Raw genomic sequence first — 25,546 nt, forward strand, 5'->3', positions numbered from 1 at the left:
TCATTGAGAACATTTGGGGCATTGTGGTCATCGCTTCCCAACCAGGGGGGCGGGGGGGGGGGGGCATTTTGACGATCGGACGCGCCAGTTGGACAGAATTTGGCACGATGTCATCCATCAACTATCAATCAGTACCAAGCTGAATACCTGGTTGTAAAGGGCCAGAATTGAATCAACGTGCTATTGACTTGCTCCATTTGCGAAGCTCTTTCTACTGAATGAATGATCCTACGTTTTTTTTTTTTTTTTACACTGTAAACCCTTATTCGACTGTACATGTACATCACATCTATGACTTTCGTCTCATTCCTTCATGATGCACATTTTATTTTTTTTAATTGTTTTCCTAGAGTCTATTTATAATAACATGCATCTGTTCTATTATTATAAAGTTAAGTATCGTAGGAAAGTATGTAGTGCAGCCTAGCAATCAAAACATATGAAATGTGTAAGCATTTTGCTTGCACAGCACATATGTGCAGAACTACCGTTTAAAAATCCTTTACTCTGGTCTGTCTAAGCAAGCCTTCCTGCTTTCGAGCAGCTACGTCACGCTAATTTGTCTGGACAGTTATCTGATACTTGTCACTTGCATCTTGAACTTCAAACCGTAACTACATCTAAACATATAAATGTCTCAGAAGCAGACGGTAGGTTTTGTCGTAATTTTCTAGACCACCAGCGGATGAGACGGTGACGGCGTCAGGTTTTTCAGTAACGAGTTTTACAGTTTCCTTAGCCAGTATGATTTGGAGCTCTAGGTCTGCATTGTCGACACTCATCTGTTCTCCAACATCTTTTTCATCAAATTCATCGCAATTGAGTTCTCTTAGTATACTGAGTATTTTGGATACATCATTCTGTTGGTCATTTTCAGGTAGACTTTGAGAACGTTCCACCATTCCCGGAGTTGTATTCCAGTCCTTTTTCATATTCTGTTATTTTACAGTAACCTATGCTTCTCTGATCATGTATGACGCATATTTCAAACCAATATTTTATTATTTCTGAAGAGACTTCCTTCTCTCTGCTATTCTGTTTCCAACAATAATTTATGTAACAATTCTTTTCTGTCATACCGTTTGCAAGTATCAAAACGCCTTGATCCTGTTGGTATAATAAAGCCCTTACGTTAGGTGGAAGGAATATCACTTTTATGAATTCGTCCTTTTCGTTTAGCCGAATTGTTTTCTCCCTTTTGCCTTTCTTTAATTGGTGAACTTTAACAGAAGGTACAAAAACGTCCATAAACCATTCCGTGAAAATCGTACTATTCATCCAGGCGCTCTTTTGTGGGGTGCAAACAATAGACATCGCAGATATATTAACGCATATGAAACAACGTGGCTCCTTAGTTGTACCAAACGTAGGCAGTCGGTGTTTACCAGAAGGATAAGCACACACTAAAGCAGTTATAGGATCTTTGCTTACTTTAGAATCAGGTACTGCGAAATCACGACGCGAAGCAGTTGTTTGTCTTCACAAATCTTTCCAATTGAGCCTAGTTTTGTCAGTATTGTAAATGTTTTCGATAGCGTAATCCTCTTCCCTCAACACACCCTCAGTTTGATTTTGAAAGCAGCCAGTTTTTCTGCCAATGTCTGAGTCTCAGTAATGTCGTGTCTTGACTTAAAGTATTTTAACCAGCCCATGCAATCTTGAAAATTAGACGACCCCCTGAAACTTTCATCAAATTGAATTCCCTCTTCACACAGAATGGAACTGGGAATAGGTCCTGTGGGGTCCTGTCGCTTATAGGGTGCCTAAAGGATGCTGCTTTCTCTGATAACTATGCAACAATTCAAGCAAATCACGATAATGGTGTTATTACAATAAAGAAGATTGACAATACTTAACTTTGAATTTACAACAGTGTCGCAAGCGATGGGCGACATGTAAACAGTCAATGTCTTTCGCTGTAGAGAATGTCCATACAAGCAATGGATATGGATCACTAATAACTGTTATCATAGCACTTTCTGCTAGGTCGGGTCTAGTACTGTATGGCTGAAGTTGTTTTTTTTCTCGTTATTGTGATTTCATTCCCCTGCCCCATATGGGCAGGAGAGGGCTGTCAGTGGCACAATCTGGCGCTCTTCAGCCGAGTCACATGACAACTAAGACAAGAATAAAATGTTACACACATAAGGCGATAAAAAAGGGGGACATAAAACAGAGTAATGGGAGATCATGGAGGTAAAAATACACTGACATGGAGACGTTCATGGGGGGACAATTAAAAAAGTCGACATAAAGTTCAAAAAAACACAGTTGGCGATTCTTAAAACACAAAGAAGACACTGAAGGCACACGCAGGTTAAAAGTCGGCCACAGTATTAAAAACAGTCTAGAACAGCACACTTAAAACCCACTTGGAGCACACATGACGTAGAATAAAACTGCCGGGTGGGACCTGCCGGAGGGAGAGGCCGGAGAGGATGGAAAAGGAGAGGTGAGCAAGGGGCAGCAGGGGAGGGGCTGAGGTTGGCAGGAGCGGCGCTTATATTCACTTCGTGTAGAGACCGCTCCTGTCGTGGTGCGGTCCTAGTCAGTGTGTTATTGGCTCACCGCCTTCTCTGCTCTTGATTTCTTCGTCTTCGTGCCGGCGCTTGTCGTTAGACCGGAACAGGTTCTCCCTGCCAAGTGTTTTGTGTAAGGCTCTTGTAAACAGCATCATCTAGATCTGTGTACGTGGCGAGCTCCACTGTTTAACAACTTACCAATCCCTCAGCAGACTCGAGCTTAGGTAAAAAATTTGTGATGCTTGGCTTTTATTTTTCATATCAGTGATAGTCGACTTACCAACCGTATACTGGTTAGATAACATAGTTGCAGATTCACCTTCCTCTGACATTTCATTTATCTCAAATGTATTACTCGTAGAAACGAGAACATGTTTATGTTTAGGCATTTTATATCGCAATTTTACTCTACGTGGCAAAGTCGACGGTGGTGATCATAACAGAGTGCAAATAGTTACTGTGAGGTGCCATTAATAAGTAATGTAACATATTTTTTTCTCAGTTTCGGTTGAAAAATGTTGAACTTGTGGGACATCGTGAAATATTCCTGCCTCGGCCCCTATAGTTTAATGAAACCCCGATTGGTGAAGGCGCTGTATGTAGCCTTCAAAATGGCGTCTGTAACGGAGAAGCGTTTCCAAGCAGAGAACTGTCACTGACTTTCTTTTGGCGGAAAAACATTCAGAGGCGCTTCTACAATGTCTACAAAGACATACCAGTGAACAAAAGCACGACGAGTCACTGGACAAGAAGTCTGTCATCTCGCGACAAGTCACGGCGAGATCTCCATCGAGCTTGCCTGCCGCACACAGGTGTGACTCCTGCAGTGCTGGAATGTGCATACACTCTCTCTATTGCAGCGTCTTCGTTGTCACATAAAAGCAAATTGCTCTTTCGGCTGACATTGCAGAGCGTCGTGCAGGCCTGCGCACCTGAGAGGAGCTCACAGAACCTCATTGGGCAGTTCTTCCTCATCCACCATAGCCTGCATCTCGCATCTTCTGACCCCTGTCTGCCCTGCAAAAGGCTGCGCTCTGCGGGAAGCAGTATGTGGATGATGGGGAGGTTTCTGATGCAGCAAAGTGTTGCATCCGATGTCGATAAGCAGAGTGCGTAAGGGATCCGTGAGCCCACGAACAGATATTAGTATCCGACACTCAGGTCGGTAGCAGACAGGAGTCGATTGTCGAGCGTTGCAGGAGGCAGTGAGGCTAGTAGTGTCAAATGAGTAGTAGTACTGGAGAGACGGGCAAGAATGGTGGTCGAGTGAGTAGTAAACGGTAAATTCACCTGAGTATGACAAATGAGCGTGTCCCTCTGCTCGTCGTGGGGTTGACCCTCATCGATACCGATTCGCGAGTGATATAAAACCAAAAGTGACAAGTGCCGTATTACGTGTTTCGCGTCAACCGTGTCGTCCAGAAACAACCATGGATTGCAGTGAGGATTGTTGTGAATTTCAACCATCATCATTGCATGTGACGAAGTACTTAAAATCAGCAACCAATAAAAGTTATAACCGTAATTAGATGTGTATGGCGAAGGTAGCAACTGACTCAGGACTTGTGTGTTAGTAGAAAATACATATCAGTTAGCACATCGCAAACTTTATGGTCTTTAATAATAGACAAACTTTCAATCATTAACTATTCCGTCTCAGAACAGCCGTACTCGGTTGAAACACCCCCCGAAGCCACAGCAGAAAAACCGATAGCCTTTCATCCATTAAGCACATGGTCATACAATCACACAAAACCCAATGAAAGACAAAAGGGGGGGGTGTTAAAAAGTGGTACTATGCAGGTATACAGGCCCTCCCAGCAAGGTGTAAGGTCGTCACATTCAATGCTGAATATGTTAAAAAATAGAGTTTTGTAGCTAAAATAGTAGGGAATAATGTGGAATTTGGAATCCTCAATAAAACCAAATGGTGCAGTGGTTAGCGCACCAGGCTCACATTCCGGAGGACAGAGGTTCAAACTCACACCCAGTAATCCTGATTTAGGTTTTCTGTGGTTTCCCTAAATCGCTTCAGACCAATGCCACGATGGTTCCTTTGACAGGGCATGGCCGACTTCCTTCCCAATCCTTCCCTAATCCAATGAGACTGATGACCTCGTTATTTGGTCCCTCCCCTGAATCAACCAACCAACCAACCAATAAAGTCAACAAGCTTCCAGAAAAAGAAAGTCTTGCATTACTTAGTGAGTGCAGCTCGTACTGTAGACAACTCGGGGGAGGGGGGGGGGGGGGGAGGGTGAGCGAATAGAACTTCAGATAATTGTCACTTTACTGCATATTCTAAGCACACTTTCATGCAGTTCTCAGCATTCAATGTCACCCACTTCCCTTGCTAGTGTGAATCATTAGTAGTTTGACTGACTGTCGTTGTACTTTGGTTATACAAATGGCTGGGTCGAAGCTGCGGAGCGGCACTGTGGTCGGCGACTTCGCAGCACTGCTGGAGTCTAGCTATGACTCTGATGTTGTACTTTGGTTCCAGAGATGGCCGGGTCGAAGCTGCGGAGTGGCACTGTGGTGGGCGACTTGGCAGCACTGCTGGAGTCCGGCTACGACTCTGACGTCACCCTGGTGGCCGGTGAGGCAAGAATCGAGGCGCACAGGCTGATACTGTCCGCCCGGAGCCCCGTCTTCGCCGCCATACTGCGGCGCCACCAGCACGAAGCCTCCCTCGAGATCCCAGACATGGAGAAGGACGTCCTGCGCCAACTGCTGACCTTCATCTACACCGACGAGGCGCCCGAGCTGGTCAGGATGGCCCCACAGCTGCTCGTCGCGGCAGACAAATACGACCTGCAGGTCCTCAAGGACCGGTGCGAACAGCAGCTGATCCGAGACCTAGACGTGGAGAACGCAGCGGACAGCGCCGTCCTGGCAGTCGAGCGATGCTGTCCAGAGCTGAGGCGGGCCGTCGTCGGCTTCATCAGGAGCCACTCTCTCAGCGTCATGGGCACACGCGGCTGGAACGACGCCCTGCACAGCCACCCCAAAGCCCTCTCGCAGGTCTCGCGCCTGGTTTCAGCCCCAGCACAAACGGAAAGCAGGTCAGAGTGCTACAACTCCCTACTCCATGGTTGGTCAAGAACTCTGCTCGATTGTGGCGTTCGTCAGCCCCGGAACTACGATATTTCCGAACTGGGGCAAAACTTGATAGTGGCACCCTCCCCCCCCCCTCCCCCGCGCCCTCCTCTAGAGTTTCAGGTGGGACGTCAAAAATTTTAAAATATCGGTTTTTCAAAAATATATTCATTTTGTAGCTTACATCTTACTGAAGAGTTTGATACATAAAATTTAAATGTTTATTTGATACTACAATATTGAAGCCATATTCACAGTACATAAAATTTTTTCTTTGAAAAAAGGGCGGTTACAACGAACTATGTCAGCATTTCCAAGTCTAAAACATCAGTTGGAGAATATACAGGTTGTATCATAATTAATGGCGTAAACGCTTACAGTTGAAAGTACACAGTACTAGAATCAAAAAAGTCTCAGTAAACATAGTGTCGAAAATTCATACCTTAAGAGGTACGAGCAATTTTTCGTCTTCGATACTATGAAACAAATCCCTTTCACTGCAAGTTCTTTGCTTTCCATATTTTGCGGAGTGGTAGTATGGACCAAAATAAGAAAAAAAAATTCAGCAAACATGTGCTCTAAAATTCATATCTTGAAGAGCTATGAGCACTTGTTCATCTTTGCTATTTTGAAACACAACTCTGGTAATGATCAAGTGCTCGTAACTTTTAAGGAATGCGTTTTAGAGCACATGTTTGCTGAACACTTTTTTCCTATTTTGATCCATACTACCACTTGAACTTGCAGTAGAAGAGATTTGTTTCACAGTATCGAAGATGAAAAATTGGTCATAACTCTTAAGGTAAGCATTCTCGACCCTATGTTTACTGAGACTTTTTTGCTTCTGGTATCGTGTACTTTCAACTATATGCGTTTACGGCATTAATTATGATGCACCCTGTATAATGGGGATTGTGACTATACATCTAACAACAGTTACGAAAAATAAGACCAGGCAACCGAGGCAAAGGGCGCAACTAAGTCACTCCAAGCTATGCCCATGCTTGCCCAACCGTTCATTCCATGCCCTAATGTAGAGTAGATAAAAACCACACCATGGTAAAAATTGCCAAGGATTATTGCAGTGTGTCCTGCTGTGACACGACGACCATATAGCTGATATGAATTCACAGGTCGTAAGATCATCAAGCTTCCAAATTATGCGCTGCATTCCATATGGAAGCTTGCTGTGCTTGATAAAGTTACGACTTGTGAATTTATATCACTCATACGATCATTGTGTCACAGCAGGACACATTGCGAGAATCTCTGCCAATTTTTACCTGGTCTAGCTTTCATCTATTCTACATTAGGACATGGAATGAACGGTTGCGCGAGCATAGGCACAAATTGCAGCGACTTAGTTATGCCCTTTGCCTCGGTTGTCTGGTCCCATTATTTTTCGTAATTGTTATCAGATGTATGGTCTTAATTTCTATTATACAGGGTGAGTCATTAACTATTGCCACCAAGAATAACTCCGAAAGTATGATAGGAGCTGAAAAATTTGTGGATTAAGAGTTACATGGGAAAATTGGGCCCATAATATCACATTAGTTTTTTGTTGCTACGTGGGGTCACGTCAGAGATACAAGAAGGTCAACTTGTATTTTTTTTTATTTTTTTTTTTGATGAGATTCTATAGTTTGGTACTTATTTTCTGGCAGCGGCTATCGAGACGAAACCAATGATATGTAACAGTAAGGTCTTTGAAGGTCAACGAAGGTCAAAAAGGTGGTATGAACATCCATTTACAGAAGGTATTAGAAGTGATGACCATTGGTATCAAAGCTGTGCTGCAATCTTCTTATCATGGATTGAGTGGTATTCCTTATCACATCGGCACTTATCGAAGCACATGCTCTGACAAGTCTCTCTCACATATATTCAGGTGTAGTTGGAACAAACAATGTCTTTTACGAATCCCCACAAGAAAAAATCAAGAGGTGTCAAGTCTGTCGAACGAGCTGGCCACGACACATCTCCTCCGCGTCCAATCCAACGATTTGGGAATTGTCTCTGCAACTCATTTTTAGCCATCAGCGAAAAATGTGCAGGACACCCATCGTGTTGATACTACATTCTGTTCCTTGTTCCTGAAGGTATCTCTTCCAATAACAAACGGACTTAATGTTTCTTGCAGGAATGTGGTGTACTTGCTACCAAGGGGCCTATAATTCTTTCCTCCAGAATCTCACACCATACATTCATCGACCACGGTTTTTGGTGTGCAGCTTGCCGCAGCCAACATGGATTTTCAGTTGCCCAGTAATGCGTCTTATGCAAATTAACATTTCCATGGCTCGTGAATGTAGCCCCAGTAAATAAAATCAAATTAATAAATGCGTCATCCCTCTGAATATGAAGTTGAGCCCATCGGCAGAATTCAACGCGACATATACAATCCGTACCTGTTAATTCTTGGTCCAGACTGATATGGCAAGGATGATATTTATGGCCATGCCGAACACGAACAACACTACTCTGGCTCACGCCACATTCCTTCCCGATTTGACGCAAACTAACACAGAATCTCGAACCACAGTCGCAATAGAACCAATTTCCGTTTTCTCGATGGTAACTTCCCTTTGCCAAACATGTTTCCGATGCGTTAAAGATCCAGTTGTTCTCAATGTATCATACACATATTTAAATGTACGACGTGAAGGACGAGTACGTTGAGGATATCTTTCAGCGTAGAAGTCTGATTTCGTTGGCTTTCTCTGTAAATGAGAAGCACATCGAATTGTTCTTCGAACGAATACATCATTCTCATTCGCGTGATTCGACGATATTAATCGTACCGTTCCTATTAGTGTTGTATTGCGAAACCGTCGAATGGTGTTTACATGTCAATGGCATGTTAGATTGATACGCCGTATTTGGCGAATATTTACTATTTGCACGATATACGAGGTGCGGCTAGAAAAACACCGGACTGATGCTGGAAAAAACATTTATTTACAATTATTTACAATTTCATGTTATCTCCTTCAATGTACTCTCCTCCTCGGTCTCTACACCGCTCCATACGAATTTTCCACTGTTCATAGCAATGCTGCAGATCATTTTCGGCAAGTCCATACATTACTTCCGTCGCTTTTTCTTTTACTGCTTCAACAGTCTCAAATCTAGTTCCTTTCAAAGCTGACTTGACTTTAGGGAAAAGAAAAAAGTCACAGGGGGCCAAATCAGGTGAGTAGGGTGGATGATCTAAGATGGGAATGTTGTGTTTTGCCAAAAACGTCTTCACTGACAACGCACTGTGAGCTGGGGCATTGTCTTGGTGAAGGATCCATGACTTTTTTCTCCACAAATCGTTCCGTTTTCTCCGTACTCGCTCACGTAGGGTAGCCAGGACGCTAATGTAGTAATGCTGATTCACTGTTTGTCCCTCTGGTACCCAATCAATGTGCACAATCCCTTTGATGTCAAAAAAAAAAACAATCATCATTGCCTTGAATTTCGATTTTGACATTCGTGCTTTTTTTTTTTTTGTCGTGGAGAACCAGGAGTTTTCCAATGCATCGATTGGCGTTTAGTTTTGGGATCGTAAGTAAAAAACCACGATTCATCGCAAGTAATAACATTTTGTAAGAAGGTGGGATCACTTTCAATGTTTTCCAGGATGTCAGAACAAATCATTCTTCGGCGTTCCTTCTGTTCAATTGTGAGACACTTTGGAACCATTTTTGAACACACTTTGTTCATGTTGAAACTTTCATGAAGAATCTGCCTAACACTTTCCTTGTCAACTCCTGTTAACTCAGACACTGCTCTGATTGTTAAACGGCGATCTTGTCGAACAAGTTTACCGATTTTTTCAATGTTTGCATCAGTTTTTGCTGACAATGGTCTGCCAGTGCGAGTGTCATCACTGGTGTCTTCGCGGCCATCTTTAAATCGTTTAAACCACTCAAACACTTGTGTTCGCGATAAACAATCATCGCCGTACACTTGTTGTAACATTACAAACGTTTCACTTGCAGATTTTCCTAGTTTGAAACAAAATTTGATGTTAACACGCTGTTCTTTCTGTACACTCAACATTTTCCGACGCACAGACAAAACGTCAACTACTTAAAACAGACGCCACGGGCAGACTGAGTGCAGGAGGCAGATGAAACTCGAGCAGTAGGCGGAGCGAGTCACGTGACAGGCCACGCGACTTTCAGCCTTATTGCATTCGTTTTATTGTTTCACCAGTACTAGTCCGGTTTTTTTCTAGCCACACCTCGTACGAGAGAGAATTGTCAGAGCATGTTCTTCGATAAGTGCCATGGTGATAAGGAATTCACTCAATCCATGAGAAGATGATTGCAGCTCTGCATTGACACCAATGGTCATCACGTTCATGCCACCTTTTTGACCTTCGTTGACCTTCAAAGACCTTACTGTTACACATCATTGGATTCATCTCGATAGCCGCTATCAGAAAATCAAACTGTAGCATCCCATTTAAAAAACAAATCTCTGACGCGACCCCACCGAGCAACAAAAAACCAACGTCATATTATGGCCCCCGTAGTTCCATACAACATTTGTCCCACAAACTTTTCAGCTACTTTCATACTTTCGGAGTTATTCTAGCTGGCAATAGTTAGTGATTCACCCTGTATATTCTCCAACTGATGTTTTACTTTTAGAAATGCTGACGTAATTCGTTGAAACCGGTAACATAATCCCATCTTTTTAAGAAAAAAATTTATGTACTGAGACTATGATTTCACTACTGTAGTGTCAAATAAACATTTAACTTATATTATAGTCACACTCCCTTACGACAATTATGTCGGAATATAGAAAGACGTGTAAAACATACACGTACGCGGAAATGTAAGACATGTTATTTGGTGATAAGTGTGCCAAAGTGGAGTGCCGCGCCTCTTCACACAGAATTATTCTATCGCACTTCACTGTATTTCGCTCTGTTGAATTCAAACGTGTATATTTTGTAATGGAAGCCATCAAGCTTATATTCAGGACAGTGGAAATTAAAATGTGCTATAGTGCCTCTCCTCCTCCCAGTCGGCCAGCTTGACATCCTACTATCCTTAATACATATAATGCCTATTGACTATGAATTTTTTTTTTCTGTGGCATAAAATTAAATATAGGAAACATAAAACATGTAAAGAGGAGGGACAAGCAAGGCAGTACACAGTTCCTCAACCGTTAGGTCCCAGAATTCTTTTCTCTCTGCTCATGCTACAAATTTACACACGACGCGCTTTTCTTTCTGCGAAGAATCTATTACCTCATCAAACTTCGTCAAACGTTTTGTTACATGAAAAATAAATATGTTGTTGTATAATACTGAAAAAGCTGTCAATATGAATAGTACTCCAGGCTGGTGTGGTTTCTCGATTTGATTACGTCTATTTTGTCACTGTCTCTCATGTTGTTGTTGTGGTCTCCAGTCCAGAGATTGGTTTGATGCAGCTCTCCATGCTACTCTATCCTGTGCAAGCTTCTTCATTCCCAGTACCTACTGCAACCTACATCCTTCTGAATCTGTTTAGTGTAATCATCTCTTGGTCTCCCTCTACGATTTTTACCCTCCACGCTGCCCTCCAGTACTAAATTGGTGATCCCTTGATGCATCAGAATATGTCCTACCAACTGATCCCTTCTTCTGGTCAGGTTGTGCCACAAATTTCTCTTCTCCCCAATTCTGTTCAGTACCTCCTCATTAGTTATGTGATCTACCCATCTCATCTTCAGCATTCTTCTGTAGCACCACATTTCGAAAGCTTCCATTCTTTTCTTGTACAAACTATTTATCGTCCACGTTTCACTTCCATACATGGCTACACTCCATACAAATACTTTCAGAAACGACTTCTTGACACTTAAATCTATACTCGATGTTAACAAATTTCTCTTCTTAAGAAACGCTTTCCTTGCCATTGCAAGTCTACTTTTTATATCCTCTCTACTTCGACCATCATCAGTTATTTTGCTCCCCAAATAGCAAATCTCCTTTACTACTTTAAGTGTCTCATTTCCTAATCTAATTCCCTCAGCATCACCCGACTTAATTCGATTACATTCCATTATCCTCGTTTCGCTTTTGTTGATGTTCATCTTATACCCTCCTTTCAAGACACTGTCCATTCCGTTCAACTGCTCTTCCAAGTCGTTTGCTGTCTCTGACACAATTACAATGTCATCGGCAAACCTCAAAGTTTTTATTACTTATCCATGGATTTTAATACCTACTCCGAGTTTTTCTTTTGTTTCCTTCACTGCTTGCTCAATATAAAGTTTGAATAACATCCGGGAGAGGCTACAACCCTGTCTCACTCCCTTCCCAACCACTGCTTCCCTTTCGTATCACTAGACTCTTATAACTGCCAACTGCTTTCTGTACAAATTGTAAATAGCCTTTCGCTCCCTGTATTTTACCCCTGCCACCTTCAGAATTTGAAAGAGAGTATTCCAATCAACATTGTGAAAAGCTTTCTCTAAGTCTACAAATGCTAGAAACGTAGGTTTGCCTGTCCTTAATCTTTCTTCTAAGATAAGTCGTAGGGTCAGTATTGCCTCACGTGATCCAACATTTCTACGGAATCCAAACTGATCTTCCCCGAGGTCGGCTTCTATCAGTTTTTCCATTCGTCTGTAAAGAATTCGCGTTATTATTTTGCAGCTGTGACTTATTAAACTTATAGTTCGGTAATTTTCACATCTGTCAACACTTGCTTTCTTTGGAATTGGAATTATTATATTCTTCTTGAAGTCTGAGGGTATTTCGCCTGTCTCATACATCTTGCTCACCAAATGGTAGAGTTTTGCCAGGATTAGCTCTCCCAAGGCTGTCAGTAGTTGTAATGGAATGTTGTCTACTCCGGGGGCCTTGTTTCGGCTCAGGTCTTTCAGTGCTCTGTCAAACTCTTCATACAGTATCGTATCTCCCATTTCATCTTCATCTATATCCTCTTCCATTTCCATAAGATTGTCTTCAAGTACATCGCCCTTGTATAGACCCTCTATATACTCCTTCCACCTTTCTGCTTTCCCTTCTAAGCAAAGAACTCGGTTTCCATAAAAGCTCTTGATATTCATGCAAGTGGCTCTCCTATCTCCAAAGGTTTCTTTAATTTTCCTGTAGGCAGTATCTATCTTACCCCTAGTGAAATAAGCCTGTACATCCTTACATTTGTGCTCTAGCCATCCATGCTTAGCCATTTTGCACTTCCTGTCGATCTCATTTTTGAGACGTTTGTATTCCTTTTTGCCTGCTTCATTTACTTCATTTTTATATTTTCTCCTTTCATCAATTAAATTCAATATTTCTTCTGTTACCCAAAGGTTTCTACTAGCCCTCGTCTTTTTACCTATTTGATCCTCTGCTGCCTTCACTATTTCATCCCTCAAAGGTACCCATTCTTTTTCTACTGTATTTCTTTCCTGTCAATTGCTCCCTTATGCTCTCCCTGAAACCCTGTACAACCTCTGGTTCTTTCAGTTTATCCATGTCCCATCTTGTTAAATTCCCACGGAAACGTGATGGTACGCATTTCTCCTCCATACACGAGGCATCACAATGACGTTTCACCAGGCAACGCCGGTCAACCGGTCAACTGTTGTTTGTGTATGAGAAATCGGTTGGAAACTTTCCTCATGTCAGCACGTTGTAGGTGTCGCCACCGGCGCCAACCTTGTGTGAATGCTCTGAAAAGCTAATCATTTGCGTATCACAGCATCTTCCTCCTGTCGGTTAAATTTCACGTCTGTAGCATGTCATCTTCGTGATGTAGCAATTTTAATGGCCTGTAGTGTAGTTTCATAATCGAAAAAAGTTTCATGCCCGTATGCTGATCTAACATTGATATAACGTTTTCAACCTCATTTTGGAGACGTGGAAACTATTCTCGAGGAAACGAATGTAGAACGTCTGCACAGTTTTAACGCAAAAGAATTTCTTTTTTAAACAGTAATTCATTGCAGATCGAACAGTTCCATCTGCACATGCAAGGTGTCGCCTTCAACTGGAATGTCAAACGGTCTCGAAAACAGCTCAGGGGCGGATTGAGGATTTGCAGCGTCCTCAAATGTTTAGAAAGAAGTCTGCGATTAATTCTGTTTAAAACGCAAGGTCTGTAATCCATTCCAGATCTTCTAATTTTTGTTCACGATTTCATTTTTCCTTCAGAAATTCAATCATAGCGGGTCTTAAATCGAAAGCTCCTTTCACGTAAGTCCTTTGACTTAACCAACTTATTTTGAAGTACAGTAGTGTCTCGATTATCCAACCTGAACCGTCCGCGGCAAGGTCGGATAAGCGGGAAGGTCGGATAACACGGAAAATAATACAAAAAACACAAAAATTAAACTAAAGTAGGCCGAATGTGTTAAACATTTAATACAACACAAATCAAATTAGACTGAATAGATATTTACTGTGTGAAGAAGTTAGTAATTGTCTTTTGTTTGCCGTTTTTTTTGCCGCTTAATCACGTAATCTCTTAAGAAGTAAAACCTCGGTATACGATGTTTCCTCCAGTTGCTCTACATATTCTAAAGCAGTTTCTAAGGCCTTGTGTCCTTCGTTGTGAGAAATCTTGGGCGCACTTTCCTCCATTACATCCGCTTCTCCGTCTTCTTCTTTTTCGTTTACCATGTTGACTATTTCTTCATCTGTCACTTCAAATTCTTCATCTTGGACAATCCATTCATTTATGTCATCTTCTGTGGCGTCAGCACATCCCTTGAACTTTTCGTAACAATGAAAGCAGGGTAGTATTTTCTGGTTCGGTCGGCTGCTGTAGATTTTCATCATCTGGAGAATTTTCTTGATTTTCCTGTAGCAAAATATTCCAGGATTTTGCAATTGTATTTGCTCCAACACTCTCCCAAGATTGGACCACGTCATAAGCTACGTCTTTCAAATTAATACGGCGCACCTGCTCTAGCATGTCTTCTCCCTTGTCCATAGCATTAGTTAAAGAGGAAAACAAGTTTCTGCGGTAGTTCCTCTTTAGTGTCTCTAAGGTCCCTTGGTCCATAGGCTGACATACGGATGTGACATTTGGAGGCTTAAACATGGCCTTTATATCTTGATCTTGAAGCTCATCATCATTAGGATGACAAGTGGCATTGTCTAGAAGCAAGCGGGGCAAGTTGTTGGCTTTCAAAAACTTTTCAGTTTGTGGCACGAATGCGTTAAAAAACCATTCTTTAAAAATGTCTGAGCTCATCCAAGCATTTTTTTTATTGTAATATTTCTCCGATAAAGCATTTTTAGATACATTTTTAAATGCTCTCGGTTTTTTCGGCTTACCTATCATAGACAGTTTCATTTTCAAATTTGCTGTGGTGGTACTGCATGCAAGAATGGTCACTCTTTCTTTGCTACATTTGTAGCCTGGCGCTGCCTTTTCGGCCTTTGACGCTAATCTTTTTTCCGGTAACATTTTGTAATTGAGACCAGTCTCGTCGCAGATAAAAATTTGACCACCTATTAAGTTTTCCTTGTCCAATACCTTGTGAAGTTTATTCCTAAACAATTGAACAGCTTCAAAATTTGCTGAAAACTTTTCACCAGAGACATTAAGTTGCCGAATTCCGTATCTTTTCTTCCATCTATCGAGCCGGCCTACACTAGCTGTGAAATCAGGTTTACCTTCGTTTAGTTCGCTACGAAACTTTAAGGTGGAGGTGGTGGTTAGTGTTTAACGTCCCGTCGACAACGAGGTCATTAGAGACGGAGCTCATGCTCGGGTTAGGGAAGGATTGGGAAGGAAATCGGCCGTGCCCTTTCAAAGGAACCATCCCGGCATTTGCCTGAAGCGATTTAGGGAAATCACGGAAAACCTAAATCAGGATGGCTGGAGACGGGATTGAACCGTCGTCCTCCCGAATGCGAGTCCAGTGTGCTAACCAAAACTTTAAGGCTTTTCCCTGCAAAATAGGTCTCTATGTTGAGTAAATCGTAGGAACAAAGCTTCACTTACTTTTTCATAATCACATTTTTTCATGGTTTTCCGATCTTCCAAAACAGCCGAGGTTGCTCGCTGAGAACACCACTTCTCAATTTCATTTCGGTTCCTTTTCCAGTCTCCAACTGTTGTTTTCCCGACGTTATAATCATGCGCCACTTTTAATAAAGTTTCACCATTGTCTATTCTTTTTAAAGTTTTAAGTTTTTCTTCCATGGAAACGACCACCGAGGAGTAGCACACGACGACAATGAACTGAGTATCAACAAACAACACATTAGTTGCTGAACTGTCGTCGGCGCAGTGAGAGGGTCGGATAACACAGAAGGTCGGATAACCGAAGATCGGATAATCGAGACTGTACTGTAATATACGGTGTGTTCGGAGATTCCCGTTAAAAAGTCTAGGGGTTGTAGATGGAAGCAAGTACATGGTATTTTGAATAGGAACCCTTGTCCGGAAACGTACCGTTTCCATTCTACGACGGTTTCAGTTCTCTTCTGAGAGAATGAGAAAAGTCTCAAAGTTTCGTGTCCCGGTATACAACAGGGTAGACGGGAAGACGTGTACTACTTCTTGTAGGGTCTCCCATAGAGACAGAGGAAGATCTGCCGGCACGAGTTCTGGCCACTGAACCAGAAACTGAATAGACACCAGCTGGGACGGAGAGTGTGTACCAGAATATGCTTCTTAGGTGCAATGTATGTAAGAAAATTGGTGGTAGCCACATAGAGCTGCTGTTGTAATGCATCAGCTGTTATGTATGTGCAGTACGCTGGGTTCTTTGTTGTTGAAGGTAAACACGTAATGTTCAAGTGTTAATACAAAAAAGTAAACAGATGTTTCGTTGTGTTTCCTTTCGAACTGATACCCAATAATTGTACTACATCACGCCTAATTCTATTCCTCAGGCCGAAGTGGATGAGTTAAACATCTGAAGTGAAACTGTCGGAGAACGGAAACGTTACATTTCCAGACAAGGCTTCCTGTTAAAAATGTAATGCACTCACTCCCTTTCACTCGTCCTTGAAGTTTGGAATGGCAATTTCCGAACACTCTGTATCACGGTCTCGCGTGCCAACGTGATTTATTATTTTTTACACAAATTATGCGTTGATAATGATGGAGTATTGTTTCGTAATGTGGTGGGCTTTGCTCAAAATAATTGAAATAATTTGGTTTTGATTTTGAGTTACATTAAATTGCTTTTGTGGAAATTGTCCGTTTAATCAAAGTTGATCTTTAGCAAAATTATTTGTCACTTTACTAACTATAAGACACACTGATCTTATAACATGGACATATACGTCGAAAAATGAAATAAACTTTTTCAGATTATTGTCTCGGCTAATTAGGTTTTTTAATCAAGCCCGAGATCTTTAATTATTATTTGCATTTTTCCCACACACGCGCGAGAGAATTATTTCTTCCCATTTTAGAGTTTGCATTGTAGTCTGCGTCGTGGCTCTGGATCTCGGCTATTGAACTGAAAATTGAAATCTTAAAACCACGTGCTCTGCTGCAACGTCTGCCTGCTCTGAAAAAAAATGTTGTTATAATTGTAGCGGGCGAGTTTTTCGCTTCCGCTAATTTTATAATATTGCCACGTAATGGCGCCGTTGGCTGCAATGGACGCCGCAATTGTTGCGGTGTAAATTATTTAAAATGCAAGTTATATCAAGGAGGCGGACATGAGATAGGGCTTACCTCTTACAAATTAAAAGGGAATAATAATATGAAACTAATATATTATCTGATTAAAGATACAGTATTGCTTACATTCAATGGCACTCGACAAGATGTCCGCCTACTCGCAACGAAGACAAGGGCTTGATAACGGCCAAAATAAGACAAATGATATCTCCTTTTTCAGCTATCTGGTCCATTATTGTTTCGAGTGCATCTTTTTATTCTCTGCACTCGAAAATGATTCATAGAATTTTATGTAATAATAATAACACGCAGGAGAGAAAATAGTATCTCGCCTGAGCGGTTAGTGTTCACTCTAATATTAATATGTTTTTTTCTTTCACTGTCATTTCCAAGTTATTTGCAGTATTTCACTGGGGACGGTTCAACGTCTCTCTACCCTTCGTTCAATTCCATCATAAATTATCGCCACTGACGATGTAATGATGTGTGCAGCTTCAGAAAATTTACTAATTCCACTATCACTTCCATCACTTTTCCCAGGTCAGCGTATTTAACCAAAAGTGGTTCTTGGTGTACAGAACAATGAATCTCATACAAATCGTCTGTCAATCATTATAATTTTTCCTCTTTCATCGTCAACTAAATCTTAAAATTCTTTCTACATGGTGCTGTAATGTCGTTCCATGGGAACTTTACCGACCTGTTGATTATGTGGGTACGTATTAGATATTGAGAGTTCTCATACCTCTTCCCTGTGATAATTACTCGTTGTTAAAGGATTCTCGAGGATAGATCACTAGACTCAGTCTTTTTGCACCAACAGCCACGCGATCCGTGAACTTCCTTTATACCACGAAAAAATAGCGGAGGATAAAAAGCGCTTCCGCCATGATTCTGCCAATCTGCCGAAAGTCGTACCCACCAAAATAACCTTCATCAAATTCTGGGAGAAAGTCTCGTATTGCACTGCTAAATGAGATGAAATGAAATGTCGCCACTGTACCGAGAAGGGCTAATCAAAGCTGCAATGTTCGACCAGTGCCGTTACAGGCCTAGCCTCGGAACGCACGCACGTGTTAAGTTTTGCACACCGTGACCAATCCTTGACCACTCCCTCTCATGCGTATTTCTTATAGGACGTTTATATCCACAAGACATGTACATTAGTATCTGCAGATATGATCAGTATTTCAGTCACCTCGGTTCAGCATGCATCCTGTTGTCTAGTACGCACAGAGTCCGCCATAGGCTCTGACAGTTTCTCCCTCTCTCGCGTCCGTCGGTCGGCGTAATTTAATACATTATTTGTTGGTAACGTTGATTGTTGCCGACTTACGTGGTGGGCCTTAATAAAAATATTTCATTTTATTTTGATTTACAATTAAATGCTTTTGTGAAGTTCTCTTTTTTAACAATATTAATCTTCAGTATAAATTATTTGTTACGTTAATGAACGTTAGACTCACTGAATCTTAAAATATCAGCGTATAAGTTGAACAATGGAATAAGCTTTTCATATTAATTTCCTCGGCTAGTCAGCTCACTTTAAAGCAAAAAATCTTTATATACACTCCTGGAAATTGAAATAAGAACACCGTGAATTCATTGTCCCAGGAAGGGGAAACTTTATTGACACATTCCTGGGGTCAGATACATCACATGATCACACTGACAGAACCACAGGCACATAGACACAGGCAACAGAGCATGCACAATGTCGGCACTAGTACAGTGTATATCCACCTTTCGTAGCAATGCAGGCTGCTATTCTCCCATGGTGACGATCGTAGAGATGCTGGATGTAGTCCTGTGGAACGGCTTGCCATGCCATTTCCACCTGGCGCCTCAGTTGGACCAGCGTTCGTGCTGGACGTGCAGACCGCGTGAGACGACGCTTCATCCAGTCCCAAACATGCTCAATGGGGGACAGATCCGGAGATCTTGCTGGCCAGGGTAGTTGACTTACACCTTCTAGAGCACGTTGGGTGGCACGGGATACATGCGGACGTGCATTGTCCTGTTGGAACAGCAAGTTCCCTTGCCGGTCTAGGAATGGTAGAACGATGGGTTCGATGACGGTTTGGATGTACCGTGCACTATTCAGTGTCCCCTCGACGATCACCAGTGGTGTACGGCCAGTGTAGGAGATCGCTCCCCACACCATGATGCCGGGTGTTGGCCCTGTGTGCCTCGGTCGTATGCAGTCCTGATTGTGGCGCTCACCTGCACGGCGCCAAACACGCATACGACCATCATTGGCACCAAGGCAGAAGCGACTCTCATCGCTGAAGACGACACGTCTCCATTCGTCCCTCCATTCACGCCTGTCGCGACACCACTGGAGGCGGGCTGCACGATGTTGGGGCGTGAGCGGAAGACGGCCTAACGGTGTGCGGGACCGTAGCCCAGCTTCATGGAGACGGTTGCGAATGGTCCTCGCCGATACCCCAGGAGCAACAGTGTCCCTAATTTGCTGGGAAGTGGCGGTGCGGTCCCCTACGGCACTGCGTAGGATCCTACGGTCTTGGCGTGCATCCGTGCGTCGCTGCGGTCCGGTCCCAGGTCGACGGGCACGTGCACCTTCCGCCGACCACTGGCGACAACATCGATGTACTGTGGAGACCTCACGCCCCACGTGTTGAGCAATTCGGCGGTACGTCCACCCGGCCTCCCGCATGCCCACTACACGCCCTCGCTCAAAGTCCGTCAGCTGCACATACGGTTCACGTCCACGCTGTCGCGGCATGCTACCAGTGTTAAAGACTGCGATGGAGCTCCGTATGCCACGGCAAACTGGCTGACACTGACGGCGGCGGTGCACAAATGCTGCGCAGCTAGCGCCATTCGACGGCCAACACCGCGGTTCCTGGTGTGTCCGCTGTGCCGTGCGTGTGATCATTGCTTGTACAGCCCTCTCGCAGTGTCCGGAGCAAGTATGGTGGGTCTGACACACCGGTGTCAATGTGTTCTTTTTTCCATTTCCAGGAGTGTGTGTATATATATATATATATATATATATATATATATATATATATATATATATATATATATATATATATCTGTGTGTGTGTGTGTGTGTGTGTCTCTGTATGCATGATTTTCCCTTTAGGCTAACACATGATAGTAAGGCTTTGGTGTTATTTAAATTTAAATTGTGGGTGTTTTTTTGTAGCGTTTGCAAACTGTATTTTCTCACAGTATCATCATGCTCTGCTTTTCAGGACCCCACTCCAGCGTGTGGGAAGTTCCCAGGAAACCTACAGAGCACCCAGGGGTCCTGGGGATCTGGCCAGTAGGCGCATGCCAGGATTGGTGAGATCTAAATCCAAATCTCATTTGGATGGCTTTGCCCTTATGGACGAGCCCCAAAGTCCGAACGACTTAGGCTCAAGAGAAAAGCCTGAATCCAGTACTTCTGACTCTGGTTTGACTGACTGGCTTGCCATGCGAATGGCTAAAGCAACTGGAACCAAGTCTAGTCCTTCTCCACACTCTCAGACGTCAGCACAAGAATCACAGTCCTCTGGCAAGTCCTCTTCAACTGAGGACAGACCAGAGACCAGGAATAAACCTGATGCAGATAATTATCCATGGTGGTATGTACCATCTCAAAGACAGGAATATAACACAGAAGCCAGTGCTTTTGTTAATCCGAGCCATATTTCTCGTAAGTCTCTCACTAAATCCGAAGAATCAGTGCCTTACAAGAAGTCATCCTCAACTGGAGACAGAACAGCAAGTGATGATTTACCATGGTGGTATTAAATAGATGAAGACAAAAATATACAACACATTAGCAGGTTATTCCTCCATTCTCATTTGTTCCATAGTCTCAGATTCAATGCGAGGTAGCATTTTTTCCCATGAAACTGAACACATCTCTGGCTACTACCATATCAAAAATAGTATTTGATTGCTACAACATTCCGTCTCTGAAGACGTAATTGTGACGGCAAACTGGTGCTCAAAGTAAGCTCAGGCCACTTGCACACTTGTTCTAGACACCAAATGAGGAATTGCAGTTTTACCAGACGCCACAAATTGAGAAATTGCCAGAGTTAAATAACAACTTTAGCTAGTAGATGTAAATCACCACAATTACAAACCTTCAGTTTCTACACATACAGATGCTCACGGCAGTATCAAACTACTTCTGCCCTAATACAAAACTCAAAGCTGGTGCCACAGTCATTTGTAATGGCGTCGAATCACTGTAGAATTCAAGAGTCCAGTAGCAAATCTACACAAGAAGATGAAGCCAGTAAACCATTTAAGTCTACAGCTCCTTCCAAGTCACCTTCAATATGTGAATACGCAAACGAGTACGTTTATTCCATTTTAGCCATAGTCTCAGCTATCGACATGCATGTCACAGTCCATTGCGGATTCGCCTCCAACTGAGGAGAGACCACAGGCTAGAATTTGGCCAGTAGATTAAAAGATTTCCATTTAAGAAATGTCTAGTCTGTGAATAAAAAAACAATATAGTTATTTATTTTTGCCTTTACACCTCCTGTCTATGCATCTAATATTACAAATGTGAAAGTAGAGTCAGTCAGGGTAACTTTTTATCAGCCTGGCTATCTTTGCACCACTCACTGTTTTTGTTTCAAATGCCTGCTGCGCCACCTACCTCCGTTATTTTGTACTAACAGCAATAATTTCATTACATCCCTGGTTTCTACTTAGTATGTCAGTTGTATTTCAACCTTCTTACAAGCTCTCAGGCTTGTGATTCTCTTTTGATGGCACCAGCTGTGAAGAGAGCTTTTGGCAGCAGTGATTTAAGTCGAAAAATGCCAATTCTACACAGATATCTTAATATTTCAAAGTAAACCTGCAATACTGAATTAACACTGTTTGTTTTTACTTATTATTAACACCCTATTTTCTTCTGGCGTAATCTAAGTTTACCCAGATCATTAGGTGTTGGAGTATGTTTCAGTATATCCATTGGAGTATGTTTCAGTATATCCTTTGTGATTTAAATTGGCTATTTATCTTGTAATAAATATGCAACAAGCGACTGGTTGCATATTTATTAGAAGCTAAATTGCCAGTACTACGTTTTAAAGACAGATCTTAAGTTACCCTAAATGACACTATCTTTTGTACCAGTATTAAAATAGAAATTTTACTCTAATGTGGCATAGTTAGTGTACGTTTTCGCTTTCCCAAGCACTAAGTAACCATAGATATAAAATGTTACAATGTCTGTAGCGATGTGTAACTTACACTGCGTCGAGTATGTTCAAAAAATGGAACCAAATTACCACAATTGAGTGTAATTCTGTTACGTTTTCACTGCTAAACCACTGAACCGATATGGTATGGAGATAGCCTGAAACCTGAAAAAGAACGTGGGCTTCTTTGGAAAGTGTATAGTACTAGATGCTCGTTTATTTGAATCGTTTTAAGCGAACTAGGCAAAAATGTTTACACTACGAATAACTCTTGGCTCTTTCACCAAAAAATGCAGTATTTCCAGCTTACATCACCTACCACAGACAGCTGTACTGACATGTAAGACCAAATGTCATATTTAAAACCGATCCATTTGTATGAGAGGCTACTGGAAAAGAACTTTTTTTTATTTACAGCTATGCATTTAAGTTTGGTTACAAAACAACCTTATTATCTTTAAACTACTTGTCACAACACATTAATAGATTTGTCTAGTAGGAGAATTCATGGTGTTGGAAACATTGTTTATACATATCTACATCGATGTGCGACAGCTACCCCTCTGTTTTTCTCTGGACCATCTATACTCCTCCAGGTCAGTGTTTTTCCATGCCCCTCTTTACATTCAGAAACAAGACGAGCATCTCTTAGCTTCTATCTATGGCAGCTACTAGTTGTTCTCATTTTTTCCTCGTTCCTCTTTCTCTACACCTTGTTAGTGTAAGACCTCGTTCAGTATGTTATTTTATCACACATAGATTTTATTTTTAGAATTTGAATGTTGTAGGAAATTATGTAAAAGCTGTTGACATATTTCCACATCGTATCTCCATTAATGGACACTTATTACCTTACTAATTTGGTATTCCTGAAGTAAACAACCTCTTGATGAGAATATGAATCACGCACTTATTATGGGTAAAAATTTAAACGATTGTTCTTTCTGGTGAATTAGTTGTCTTTTGTCTTAAATGTAAGTAATTGTCCTTGAAATATACTAATAATACGATGATTTGCAGAGATTCTGTACAAGTGATAGAAAGATAGTGAATCTGAAATATGACTTTTGTTTGCCTCAAATGTATTCAATCAAACATATAACTGTAATACATGAAGCATTCCTTTGACCGACTGACTATTATTTCACTTCTTCTGAATACATTGAAAAATATGATCCCCTTTCAGATGTACCATATTTGTCAACTGTGAATCAGAGAAAATACTATTTTTGATGGCAATATTTTACTTAACTTCCAACATATGTTTGAAATTAAATTACTAATAGGTTCTCATAACATGCTTGGTCAGTATTTTTTATGCAAGCAACATGTCATTTGGAATTCCCTCCATCCCTACCTTGCCCCCCATCTTATAGATTAGTTGGTGTTCCTTGTGATTTTTTCTAAGATTTTTTAATAATTAAATATAACTTACGTGATTGTGGAAATTGGTTATGTTCGCTCTTTTTAAATAAATACTACATAGATATTCCTCTGTAATAAGAAATAAATTTCTGAATTACGTTATAGTGCTAAATATTAAAAGAAGAAACAGTTCATCTTTATTTAAGATAACCCCCAAGATCTCTAAATGATTTTAGTGAAAGGAGAAAGACCTAAACCGTTCATATCACTTTAGCTTCAATAAAACAAAAGTGCTGTCTATTGAACTGAATGGAAAGAATGAGGTGCATACGGACCCACCGAAAAAGGCCCAAGCAGACTTGTACAAAAAAATAGGCGACTGCATGTTGTTATTAATATAGAAAGAAAGCCTCTGAAACGATGCACTTCAGTATCCCCAAGCTTAGCTCTCAAATAAAGAATGCTAACCCAATTCATCCTATTGTAAATAACAGATCACGCCCTAGTTATAAACTTAATAAAATGTTCACTGTAAAACTGGAAGTAGCATACACATTTCACTGATAAATCAGACTTAAGAAGAGTATCGAATTCGCTAGTGCTATTGACAGATATAAGCATTCCTACTGATGCGATTTTGACATCACTCAGCATAAAATTAGTGAAAAACAGTCCAGATCGCAATGGTTATTTTATTTAAAATGACCAGTTTCGACCTAGTCTTAGGCCAGCTTCAGAATAGCACCGTCAGCTGAAGTTAACAATGTCCAGAACACTCACCAGAACTCAGTCGAGAGCAGTTTCAGCAACTGAGATCTACTGACTGTTCTGGACAACATCAACTGCAGGTGACAGTGCTATTCTGAAGGAGGCCTAAGTCTATACCAAAACTGGTTATTTTAAATAAATTAATCATTACGTTCTAGACTGTTTTTCACTAATTTCATATAGCTTACAAGATCGCTGTTCGCCAAAAATGTTACAAAAAATTTTGATCGCACGGTATACCTAAACTCTATACCAATGTTCCCACTAACGGAACTTCTCAGATTATAAAATGTAATCTGATATCTCTAAGAAAATTAGAACAGCAGGAACCATTAAGCTCCTTGAAATACTTGGACTGGTGCTTTACTGTAACTGCTTCACTTTTAATATTAGTAATAAAATATATTTCCAAAGATAAGGCCTTGGTAAGGAAAACAGCTTAGCTGGCACACTGGCTGATACTTGTATTAATGACTTCGAAAAAAAAAATTAATAAATTCCCATACTTTAAAGATCAGGTTGTAACCTCCTAACAATTTAAATTATCTCCGTAACCTGGCAATAAATGAGTGACTAACCTCTCAATAAAATTGTGACTCATATATAACCTTCCAGTAATTAACTGATTATGAATCTAAACTGGCAAATCTGGACGTCAGCAATGCTGCGTCTTGGCCCTGAAAACTCATTCTGAGTAAACTGAAAATTCTTACCTCAATAGAGTCGCCGGATAACGCGTATATTTCTGCTCCTATAAGAAATTTTTCTGGCACAGCCCAGTGCAATACTGGCCGCCAGATATGTCATGTATAAAAAGAAACAACAGATTTTTCTGTACGATAAACTGTATGACCAGGGATAGGAGAAATTAGTAAAAGTTTAAATTCATATGAACGATTGTCAAAAGTTAATTTTATAAGAAAGATTATTATTAAAAGATTTTTTAAAACATTTACATGGGACGTGATACAACAATAGTACAAAATCAATTGTTACAAATTACATATGTGCG

The 25,546-nt window shown here is 41.3% G+C and overlaps 1 protein-coding gene across 1 annotated transcript in view; it reads left to right on the plus strand.

Moving 5' to 3' along the window:
• Positions 1 to 23,789, plus strand: part of LOC126210000 (uncharacterized) — a 41,654-nt gene extending 17,865 nt beyond the window's left edge. Inside the window, exons 2-3 of the mRNA XM_049939108.1 lie at positions 5,026 to 5,587; positions 20,440 to 23,789. Coding sequence (XP_049795065.1) covers positions 5,026 to 5,587; positions 20,440 to 20,983 — 1,106 coding nt within the window. The 3' untranslated portion in view covers positions 20,984 to 23,789. The remainder of the gene's footprint in view (positions 1 to 5,025; positions 5,588 to 20,439) is intronic.
• The last annotated feature ends 1,757 nt before the right edge of the window (positions 23,790 to 25,546 follow it).

This window comes from Schistocerca nitens, chromosome 10 (assembly GCF_023898315.1).
Source record: "Schistocerca nitens isolate TAMUIC-IGC-003100 chromosome 10, iqSchNite1.1, whole genome shotgun sequence".
NCBI lineage: Eukaryota > Metazoa > Arthropoda > Insecta > Orthoptera > Acrididae > Schistocerca > Schistocerca nitens.